We start from the raw sequence: 12,357 nt of genomic DNA, 5'->3' as shown, positions 1-12,357 counted from the left end.
TTGGTACAAAATGATGGAGGTCTTCAAGAGCTTTCGAATGTACTTTACCACATAAGAAACGGACAACTAAGTGGCAAGTTATGTGGGTATGATGTTTGCGAAGAAGAAGAGAAAAAACTAAACTACGAGATATCCCACATAGACAGGACAAATAAGGATCCTAGAGTATATAAGCTGGGCCAAAATCTATTACTTTGTGTCTATGAGTGGATCATAGAATGTTCAAGGTGACTTAAGCTAAACTAATTGGATGAATGGGTGTGGCCTAACTATTTGTAGAGGTTTTGGCCGATCGGAACCCGATGGCGACTAGACAAAGACGACGACGATGACCGGACAAAGCCGGTGACCGAGACCGGGACAGGATCGGATTGAACTGGTCAGAACAGACTACATACACATATGTATACATTCATTCATTCAATAATGCATGCATGCATGCATGCATCTATACATACACATATACATTCATTATATACATATTGATACCGTGGTGTCTAACTACTACCAAATATTAAAGAGGGCAAGTGAGGGAATCACAGAGAGGGATGGTGCAGGTCGCTAGATGAGGGCGCGTGCAATCTGCACCATCCAATGTGGCTGTGGAAAAGGCGCGAAAAAGTGCACCAATTAAAGAGGGAGCCCGACTCATTAAAAACGGAGCCCATCTCATTAAAGAAGGGCTCCACTTTGTGAAGGGAGCCCTTCTCATTAGTTTGAGGGAAGTATAAAAACCCTTTTTTTCTATCATTTTTTTCTTATTTGCAAAGAAGGAAGCGTGAGGTTGAGGGTTTAGGGTTTTTGAGCGAGGCGCACCACTTGCTGTTTGCGAGCACTTGTTGCAGACATCTTCAGTGAGGCACAACACCTATTGTCCGCGAGCACCTGCAATAGTTAGTAGGTAGGTATCATATTCCTTCTATTAGGTTTAGGTTTTTATTAGGTATCATATTCCTTCTATTAGGTTTTTATTCCTTCTATTAGGTTTAGGGCTTATTCCATGTCATAAAAACCATCAACCTAATATGGATGATTGCTTGAACCTAATATGGTTTTATTCCTTCTATTGTGTCTTCAAGCAATCAGCCATGATTTTGAGTAGACATGGAATAAAAATAATACTTGTCTATGTGTATTCAAGCAATCGTCATCCATATTAGTTTTTTACCCTACAATAGAAGAAATAGGTCTTTATTCTTCAAAGAAACAATTCCCCAAAAATAATACTTTTTTCTCAAGGGAATGTATGTTACAAAAAAATATAAACATTTTATAACCCAAAATTTGAATTAGTTAATGTTTAAATTAACAATGCTTGAATTTGCCCATCTACATAAATGCCAACATTTGAATGCTTGAATTTGCCCATGTGATTCATGCATTATTGGGTTTTTTTATGCCCACATTTGAATGTCAAATCTCAAATCTTGTATACATTCTTTGCGTTTTTTCTCCCCAAATAATAGTAATGTAATGAATGCCTTACTAAAAAAAGTTGTGTGCTATGTAAGTCTACGTGAGTATGTTTTAAGTTGGAAGTAAAATGTTGTGTCCATTATAGTATTCTAAATGATAAATGATAAATTATTGCTGAATGAAATTAGGATTCTCCATGAAGACCAACTATTTGTCATGGACTCATGAACTATCACTATGATTTAAAACGTATCATTATTATGGCTATCTCCCTTAATTTAGAATGTGCCCTCTATGTATATATATTACAAAAACTAAAATAAAAACTGCAAGTAGCATTCATGAATTTTAAATTATTGACATTGATATGTTAGAATTTGTTAAGATTGATCTATTTTTTGAAATCATTGACAGTTTTTGTCCATTCCAAAATCCTTAACACTAATGTATTGTGTAGAAACAATAGGATAGACTCAAGTATTCTTGAATTTAAAGACAAACATATGGTAATGTTTTGGACTCTACCAATTACTAAGGAAACATTAAAGGCATTTATGTAAAAGTGAAAATCAAGCATAACATAAGAATATGCACATTTATTACAAGCCATGAACACATTTATTATGGGTAACAAAAAATGTATATTGGTTCTAGGTAAACAAGTGTCAATATATAAGATCAACATATTCGGTCTTATAAATGGGGTTTAATCATGTTTCTGTTGTGCCTATGATGCATATAAGGCTCAAATACCCAATGGAGTGTACATCCACACAAAAATGTGTGGCAGTACATTTGTGAGAACATAGACAACTTGTGTATATGTCTCATGATTGCTTCAAATATGATGTCCAAATATGATCGTAGATCCATTGGTGGTTTTTGAAGATGGCATGTGTTTTGTATAGATGGCTAGTCAGTCCAAGACCTTCATAGACTTTGATGCGGATTGGGTGAAACAATACCCTATGAAGGGAGGTATGGCATGAATCATTTCTCAACTTTATATTGTGTATAAATAGTGATGTTTGTGTGCTAACTTGAATGATGGTTTAGGGTTTTTGTAAGAAAGGGTGCTAGGTGCCCCAAATCCAACAATATGGATGTTGAAAACATCATTACTGAAGACTCAAACATGGATACGAACCCCATACATGACGTGGGGCCAGGTGTTGAAGATATCAGTGTAAATGGTGAGTTGATGTACATTCTTATAATCATTATTGAAGTAAGTATATCTTGAGTTTTTCTAATGCAAATGTCACACCATTGTTGTAGTGGACCCCATGTCCCTCTTCAAGGCGGGAAGAGACTCGACAAGTATCAAATGTCGCACATGTATCATTGGAGATTCATGTAGAAAAGAGGTACAATGGTTTCGCAAAAAAGCTGACATGGAGGCTCACTTACAGAAGGCACATGGCATCCGTGTAGTACTGTCTCGGGGGCTAAAGATAGAAGAAGAAGAAGAGCAATCGGCCACACACGACCATTGCATCATCAACAACGAGCGGTTCCAGGTATTGCATATCCCAACCCAACCTAATGGGACGGATTGTGGGTATTACGTGATGCAAACCATTCGAATGTTGGTCGAGGAGTTCATCCAAGGATTTGAGTCTGATCAATTTGTAAGTATTTATGAGAATTGAATTTGGGCTTAGGTTGATGGCATCTTGTGGTGTAGGGTAAGGAGCAATGGTTTGGATTCGAAGACGTGCAGCTCCTTCGGAAAATCATGGCAAAATGGACACGAAGGACTCTGGGCATAGGGTTATTTTAATCACTAGCATGTTGTACTTTGTAACATCAAACATATGATCTCGATTTACTATCTCATGCGGATTGCCAACTTTTTTGTAATATCTGGTAAATAGTTGAATCTCATTTTGGTTGTATACGACTCAATTTGATGTACATTCTGGTTGTGAGTCTTATTGTGTGAATCTCATTCTGGTTGTATATGACTCAATTTGATGTACATTTTGATTGTGAGTCATAAATTTGAATCTCATTCTGGTTGTATATGACTCAATTTGATGCAATGAGTTTTACCTCCAAACAAGAGCTGAACTTGCATAAACGAAATGCATGCACTTTTGTTGGATGTGGAAAGCGATTTGGATCACATAAATACTTGTTGCAACATCGGCGTGTTCATGTGTGGATGAAAGACCCTTGAAATGTCCATGGAATGGTTGCCAAATGACATTCAAATGGAACTGGCCATGGGAAATAGCAAATTAATTGAATCAAGTGCTTGCAAAAAATTACATGGTTCTTACACTACCGAGTCAAGTGTCAAATTAATTTCATTGACAACCTACACAGGAAGATGGTCTCATGAGGAGTACATCCACATCATTCTTCAGCGAATACGTAAGACAACAATCAATAAATCATTTTTTGGATCCGGAGCTCAAGTACAACAGATCACGCCAATCACACATGAGGAAGTTGAGGACAAGAGCGATAAAGATCTTCAAAGCCACTACGGACACACTTCGAACATGCGGAAAATCATGTTGTACTTTGTAACATCAAACTTGCAGATTGGAAACTTTTTTGTAATATCAAATCAATATTTGAATCTCATTTTGGTTGTATATGACTCAATGTGGACTCTATCCGAAAATCATTTTGTAATATCAAATCAATATTTGAATCTCATTTTGGTTGTATATTTGAATTGTATTTCTCTCCTAGGAATTGTTTTGGGTGTCAAAAGAATAAAACTAATAGCTTATCGACAAGTAGTCAAGGCAATGGTTTTTTGAGAAAGGCCAAGAAAGAGTAAGTATATAGAAAGAGTGTTGTAAACAAAGAATGTTGTTGTAGAAAGAGTGCTTTGGTCCTTGTTGTAAACAATACAAAAGACATAACAAGACTCAATGTCAATCTTATTCAAAAGGGAGCCCAACTCATTCACGTTCATTAAAAAAGGGAGCCCCACTCATTAATAGTCATTAAAAAGGGAGCCCGACACAGTAATAGGGAAGTGCTCAACTACGTGTAATGACGGCGTCTCAACAGTCATATTAACGACTACAGTAAATTAATTCACCAAATTCAGTAGCATGCACTAAGAGTCTTCCCATCATTCCCAATTAACCCATTCCCTTCCTTAACAGTCTATTAATCACTCGCACTCATATCATTCACTCTCATTCTCTATCGTTAATCTACTCCATTCATGTGAATTATTTGAATTCGTTCACTTGAATTCATTTGATTTCATTCACTTCATTCACCTCAATCACTGGCATTCTTGATCACATTTATGTGACTCATTGCCTTTTATAGATCACGCAACCCAAATGCGAATGGACCATAATACTGAAATAGAAGTGGAGGCAGAGGTAGAGCAAGTAGAGGAGACAAACCCCACAACATCTGAGATTGAATCATTCAAGTCCAAAGTACAAATGGTCGTGAAAGCACTTCAATGTCTCGAGCAAGGGTTAGGAACCTTCGACCGTGCAACTATTGTCGAAGGTATACAAACATTGGAAGATGTGGCTAAGAAGGTGTATCGCGTTGGTGCACCAAAATCAACCAATGAAGAAGATGGTAGATCAATAAGTCGCAACCAACAAATCGGTGCCAAAAGAAGTGCAACAGTAGACATCTCACAAGAACTTATTGGCAGCTCCCCAAACACTTCCAAATCCCACTCCGGAAAACTACAAAGAGGTGCTAGTCGGGCTAGGAGGAGATTGCCATTGGTTGACCATGAGAAGGTTCGGTGTTTGCGTTGCGATGGCTTGACCTTGACTTCAAGGGACTCAAATGTTACATGTTGTAAAAATTGTGGTTGCATGTTGCAATCATCCCGACATGAGCCATAATCTTAATATGTAACGTGTATATTCATATTTCATTTTAGGGTTGTCAACATTTGACATTTTAATATTTTATGTAAGACTTGTTATTTGAATATTTAGGTTTTTTTGAGATATTTTATGATCAGTTTCATGGCAAATATTTGTTGTACACTTACAATTTTGTGGAGTTTTTGATGTTTGTTGCTACAGAGTCGAGCTCCTTTTGACAGAGTCGAGCTCCTTCTTACTAATGTGGTTTGACAGCGGGGTTGCTTCTGACAAAGTCGGGCTCCCTCTTGCAGAGGCTGTCTGACAATGGGGCTCCTTTTGACAGAGTCGGGGGCTCCCTTTCGCAAAGTCGGGCTCCTTTTCATAGAGTCAGGCTCCTTGTGACAGACGTTGTCAGCTTTTTATCCATCTTGGACAGTGGAGATCGAACGCGCCATCAGCGGTGCAACCTGCACCGTCCCTCTCCGCGATTCCCTCACTTGCCCTTTTTAATATTTGGTAGCAGTTAGTCACGAACATATACATACTATACTGATACATATAAAAACAAGACATACATACACATATGTATACATTCATTCATTCAATAATACATGCATGCATGCATCTATACATACACATATACATTCATTACATACATACGGATACATATAAAGACAAGACATACATACATACATATGATACATACAAACACACACATTACTTCTGAGGTGGGCGATTCAGAGGTCTCTCTGTCTCTGTCTGTCTCTGTGGTTTGATTTGGAATTGATGGATATGGCGTCTAAGATGCTCTGCAGGCCCCCCTCGTCTCTCTCGCCTTTCTCTGTGGCTGCCCAAATCTTGCAGAAGAAGCAGGCGTGCAATCCCCACCACTTCTGCCAATGGAGACGTGCCGTTTTCTCCTCCTCGGCATCTTCCCCTTCTCCTCACAGACGCTTCAGCACTGCCGCCTCTCCGACCCTGTCTCCCAAACAGCTGCAGAATAGCGGTAAGCCATGCCTTCTCTCTCTCTCTCTCTCTCTCTCTGGTCACACAGTTTGTGTTCTCCTGGATGGTTTAGTGATCTTTACTGTTTACCTATGCAAAATAGTAGTATTGGATCTCTCTCAAAAAGAAATTAAAAAAAACAATAATAACTTATGTTTTCTCCCGTCATTTGTGTTGTTTTATGTCCTACCGTTGCAGAATAGCGGTATGCTTCTCTGATGTTATGCCATTTGTGCGATTTTGTGTTACGTATGCAGAATGGATAGTGGTATCCTCCTCTCATTTCGTGCAATTTGTATGGTTTTATATCTTTCCTATCCAAAATAATGGTGTTTTGTGTTTTATTTCTCTCATTGTTTGTTTTTCCTGTTGTCGTTTTATATGCTGCTATATATGCAGAATGCTGGTATGCTCCTCTCATTTTGTATGATTTGTGCTGTTTTATGTCCTACAAATGGAGAATAGTGGTATCCTTATCTCATTTAATGTTTTTTGTGTTGTTTTATGCTCTACATGTGCAAATTAGTGGTACGCTTTGCTCTCTCTCACCGTTGTCTCTGGTTTCTATACTCAGTTTCTGTTTCTTATATATTTGGTTATGTCTTATTGATGCGGAATAGTGATATAATTCGTTCTTTCTCATTGTTGTTTCTGGTTTCGATACTCAATTTATGTTTCATATATATTTATTTAAGTCTTATTGATGCAAAATAGTGTCATGTAATCGATTTCTTCTCTTCTTTTCTCATCAAATTGTTTGTTTTCTTCAGTTATTTTTGCTTTTTTCTGTCTAATTGATTGCAGAATATTATTAAATTTGTATATTTTCTTTCTCATTCTTGTAAAAAGATATCAGTTTTGTAGAGTCATTTATGTTGCGGCTTCCTGCCACAGCCATATATTTTCTCACTCAATTTTCATCAAAATCTTCAGTTTTCTTGATCACTCGGTCTCCATCTCTTTAACGCAAACTCTTCTGTTTTTCATTATTTTTATGTTGTTTTTATATGGCTTCTATAGTGTTGCCTTTGCCAATATATGCTGTTGATCTTCGTCATTCATATAGCTATTTAAATGCAAAGATTTGTAAATCACACTTCCACTAGATGAATTTTGATTGTGTATCCCTATCCTTGATTGAATGTGGCAGAAAAATGGTATGCTCCTCTCATTTTGTATGATTTGTGCTGTTTTTTATGCCCTACATATGGAGAATATTGGTATCCTTATCTCATTCAGTGTTTTTTGTGTTGTTTTATGCTCTACATGTGCAGAATAGTGGTATGCTTCTCACTCTCTCATCGTTGCTTTCTGGTTTCTATACACGATTTCTGTTTCATATATATTTGTTTAGGTCTTACTGATGCAGAAAGGTAACATGTAGTAGATTTCCGCTCTTCTTTTCTCATAATTTTGTCTGTTTTCTTCACTCATTTTTGTTGCGTCTTCATGCTATATCTGTATATTGATTACGGAACAGTATTAAATTTGTGTATTTTCTTTCACATTCTCATATAAAGATATCAGTTTCACGGCTTCGTTCTATATCTGTATATTTTCTAGCACATTTCTCATCAAAATCTTCTGTTTTCTTGATTGTTCTTTCACCATCTCTTTCATACAAACTGTTCTGTTTTTCATGACTTTTTATGCTGTTTTAATATGGTTTCAATGGATCTCCATGGTTTATGGGATAACCATGCAGACATTTACTTCAATTATCATTGCCTATCACCATTCAGAATGTAGAGAATGCACATAAGATATGCTTCTGGTACTAGGTAATTGAAGACATGGCACTTTGGGACACTAACACAAATGCACTTGCTGTAATTGGCAATATCCTTATGGAAAGCTTATATCCCACAGAATATGCCATGTATTCTTTCAGCAATATAAAGTTTCGTCAGTTTTGAGAAAATTATACATGCTGTTTCTCGTTTTCCTTTCTTCAGATGCGAGAATATTTGTACATCACACATTTTACAAGACCAAAACTGCTCTGTCAATGCACCCTGGAAGACCTATCTTCAAGAAAACTGAGGTGAGGCTACTGTGATTCTAATCTCAGTAACTTGAATGTTGCTGAGAAAGACTCTAATTTTAATTGGCCTTGTTGTTCAACAGAATGGTGGATTTGCTTTGGAAAAGGAGGGTTCTTTGTTTATGGAGTTTGCACCATCTACAGGTCCACGTCAGTATGATTGGAGTCGGAAACAAGTATGTGTTCTTGTTTGCTGGTGAAGAAACCTAGAATTTTAGCAGAGGAGCAATGATACATTGCAAAAAACTCAAATTATATTGAACCTCAATCTGCTTGGTTCTTATAGCAAACTCAAACTATTTAGATTCTATTTATGTCAATATTTATCCATGCAGGTTATCGCCCTTTCGGCTACTGAATTGGGTGGACTGATAGGGCTTACAACTTCGGAAAGTGTTGAATTTTTCCATGATCCACACATGGGCACAAGGTTTGTAATGTTTATAATGCGTGTGTTTATCGTGCATACTACTTGGACTGAGAATGTTTCATCTGAGGTAATATGTCATCAAAGGTCAAAGATGGAAATTTCCAGTAAACATCTTTGATATATTTATATATTATGTATGTGTCTATTTGTGCACATCCATCCATCCACATATATAGGCAAACACTTTTCTTTATTCTAGCAATGCACCACGTATTATGCTGTAATGAGAAACCTCTAAGGAACCCACAAATAGTTTTACATCTCAAAGTCAAAATATTCACAAAATAGGGGATAAAAAAGGCCCAACAGAAAATATGCACACACATGCTTAATTATATGTGCACATCCATCCATCCGTCCATACACATACACACACAATATATGTATCTATATCTATCTATTATTATGTATCTATAGTGAGAGATGTCTGTGATTAAAATGAGAGGTTGAATTTGCAGTGATGCAGGGACGATACGGAAAACTTTGAAAGTTGAAGGCATGCCTGACAAGACAGGATTTTTCTTTAACATGAGTAAGACACAATTTGAATGTGCTGCCCTTGTTTTGAATGTCTATCATCTTTATTCTATTAATTGAATCACATCAAATTTCCAGCCTTTTCTGACAAGAAGCAACAAGCGGATGAACGTTTCTCCTTGCCCATCACAAAGGCAGAGTTTGCTGTCATGAGATCATCATTTAATGTATGTGTAATTGTTTAGTTTTTTTTTTTTTATAAGGGAAGAACTCTGAAAGACATGATTTTTTTTCATTTTTTCTTGAAATGCCCTAAGTTTATTTCCTCAAATGTGCCAGTCAACCCCTGAAAGAAAAAAGGTAGTGCTGGTAATTGGTGAATTGCACATATAATTGCTCAAATAGCACATGCAACTGCTCAAGAAGGGAATTGGGGATATAACAAAACTTAGGTGCATTTGGGAGAAACACTGGCTATTTCGGAGTTTTCCCCTTTTTATAATTGCTGTGTTCTTCGGTATTTGACAGAACATTGTTCTTTAGTATTTCATGGAGGGCTATAGTATAACACTGAGCATTCTTTTCTGTTTGTTGGCAGTTCATCATACCATACCTAATGGGATGGCATGCTTTTGCCAATCCTTCTTTAATCCAACTTGAAGGTTCGGCGACAGGGAAAACTGATTCAGAACTAGAGTGGGCAAAGTAGGTATCAATAGTACAATACATTGCTTTGTTACAAAATGGGCAGTCTCCTGTTAGTTGCAGAGAAGGTCAGCCCAAAGTTGTCGGTGTTTATGACTGATTTTAATAATCAGAGCAAAATTTTGTAGCAACAGCGAAGGTGATAGAGGATGTAAGAATTGTAGATATAGCTATGATGATGAAATTATTTTTAGTGTAGAAATTTTTTGTGCAATCTATATACAATGCAGTTTGTGATTCTTCTAGAGAAGATGGTTTTGGGGAAGAATCTATGGCTACCAACAAACAACCTTGATACACTATTGTAGAGCCTTCAATTGTCTGGACTTTTTTCCATTCCATTGAAATTTATCAGATCCATTGTATTTTTGATGCAGAGAAAGGAAGTAGTTCTGGTTGTGTAGCACTGAGGGCTTTGTATTTGTATTACTAAGTTGCTTGTCAATTAGGTTGGATGCTCATATGTCATACTTTGTTCTGACTAGCATGGCACATGTGTCAACTCCATTTAACCCTCCTTTGCATGTTGATTGAAGAAGCATGTGCCCAATCAAATAGGCATGTGTATGAATTAGAATATACAATAGGGCAAGGAATCAATGAACCTAATGAGTTTATTGGAGTAGAACCCTATAAAAGAATCCTCTTCTATACAACATAGTGAAATTACAATATAGATAGTTTAGTTTTCTTTATTCTTGTTCTCTTCTTTTGCCCCAACTCATCATGTGTTGAAGACATTTATGGCTCCCCCTCTCTAACAAACAAGTATAAACATCAAATGTTATAGATATGACCTTACAGAACTATTCTAAATTTAAGTAGGTTAAAGGTAGGGTGAGCGTAAAATAGTTATTCCAAATCTTGAAGGACCTCTAACACAATGGGAATACATGATAGTTTGGTAACTAAGTAGTTGGCCCTTGGGCTAAAATAAGGGGATTGGCTATTGCCTTCATGAGACATCTTGAGACCCCCTTCATCTCTATTGGTGAGACAAAGCTCTCTGTTTTCAAATTAGTTCATCTCAAGATCCGAGGTATAGCATGAGGTAATGGTCACTAGTATGGGACATTGGTGGTATTTTATGTTCATCTTTTGTCCTTTGTTCAAGGGTGATTAGTGTGGTTAAGCACCCTTATCTATTGTTTTCTTAATGTAAATGTTCATTATTGACTATTAGTGTTTTGATTTGTAATGACAAATCAACCTCTAGCAATCAAAATATGGTGGGGAAACCTTAAAGAAACACTTCCATCTGCGAAGGAAGTATTTTTAGTTGAGTATGGGCATCACAAAACATTTCTGGTTGTTAAATATTCTATACCATGACAAAATCCACTTTTTTGAGCTTCCATCCAATCATAAATGGACCTGAATTCAAGGAGTACTTTTTAGCTTCTTATATTTTGTGATTAAGCATTGGAGAAATCTTAAAGAAACACTTCCATTGGTAGTAGGAGTGTTTTTCACTTGAACATAAATTATTGATCAAACTATGTAATCTTCTTCATGTGTAAACAAGTAATTAAATGAAGCCACTTCATAGATATTCTATACCATCATAAAACCCATGTGCTATAGCTTCTTCAAGACTCAAGATCAAGGAAGAAGCTAAAAAGTCACAAAAAATGACTTTTATTATACCTTTTTACAAAGGCTTTGTCCCCTTACACATTGAGGTGGTCATTTGGCTTGAAGCTCTAAAGACACTTTTGTTCTATCCCTCTTTTTCCTAGTCTTAAACTAGATTTTGTAGCCACACCAAAGTTGATGTCTTCATGGGTTGTGTTACATATATCACATACTCCACGTTTGAATATTGCAATGTGCAAAATCTAACAAACATTAATGGTATAAAATGAAATCCTAATGTTAAGAAAGGTTTCCTTGTTACAACCCAACGATGATGAGTGATCAAGGTTGGAAATCCTAAATGACACAAATGGGCCAAACCCATAAAAACTCCTACAATGCTAGTTGCGAACTATAAAAGGAGAAAAGAATCCTCCTAAATTTGTACATGCGGATCATATGTTCAAATACGTTATTAACATTTTTAGTGTGGACACCAATTTCAGGATGGCATGTTGTTTGAACGCCCCCAACAAAAATGATTGATAAATTTTATATTGTGATCTAACACAATACAAATCTATGGACCATAAAAAGTGACCTAGATGATCCACAAAGATATCTGCTAACTCATATATTTCCTCGTATAAATGCTACTCTTGAAAATGTTTGTTCACATGGACATGTGTTCTATGCATCCATAACAAATCTATTTGTAAATGTAGGGAAAACTAATGCACCCATGGTCAAAGCCAAGTAGGAATAAATACGATGGTAAAGCCATCAAATGTTTAAGTTCTTTAAAAAACACTTGGAATTTGCTTTGCCGACTGATAAACTGAGGCACATGCATACAACATCAGATGGAAATTGATGGGCCAACTACCATT

General features: G+C 36.5%; 1 protein-coding gene across 1 annotated transcript; it reads left to right on the top strand.

Moving 5' to 3' along the window:
• Positions 1–5,946: 5,946 nt before the first annotated feature.
• Positions 5,947–10,298, top strand: LOC147855112 (single-stranded DNA-binding protein WHY1, chloroplastic-like). The gene is made up of 7 exons (XM_087330802.1): positions 5,947–6,237; positions 8,192–8,280; positions 8,364–8,456; positions 8,616–8,710; positions 9,169–9,242; positions 9,326–9,414; positions 9,786–10,298. Exons 1-7 carry the CDS (start codon positions 6,018–6,020, stop codon positions 9,894–9,896), a joined length of 771 nt encoding a protein of 256 aa, XP_087186928.1. The 5' UTR covers positions 5,947–6,017; the 3' UTR covers positions 9,897–10,298.
• The last annotated feature ends 2,059 nt before the right edge of the window (positions 10,299–12,357 follow it).

The sequence above is a fragment of the Azolla caroliniana genome, unplaced genomic scaffold (assembly GCF_043228905.1).
Source record: "Azolla caroliniana isolate FFs.n. ecotype wild unplaced genomic scaffold, voAzoCaro1.0.p SCAF_14, whole genome shotgun sequence".
Lineage (NCBI taxonomy): Eukaryota > Viridiplantae > Streptophyta > Polypodiopsida > Salviniales > Salviniaceae > Azolla > Azolla caroliniana.
Note: the sequence above shows the minus strand (reverse complement) of the source record. Positions and strands in the feature narration are given on the sequence as shown.

Bases quoted from the DNA above. Each gene is read 5' to 3' on its own strand.
- LOC147855112 (XM_087330802.1), top strand. From the start codon at position 6,018: ATGGATATGGCGTCTAAGATGCTCTGCAGGCCCCCCTCGTCTCTCTCG. The intron at 8,457-8,615 runs GTATGTGTTCTT...TTATCCATGCAG, and splicing joins ATGATTGGAGTCGGAAACAA to GTTATCGCCCTTTCGGCTAC. The intron at 8,711-9,168 runs GTTTGTAATGTT...TTGAATTTGCAG, and splicing joins GATCCACACATGGGCACAAG to TGATGCAGGGACGATACGGA.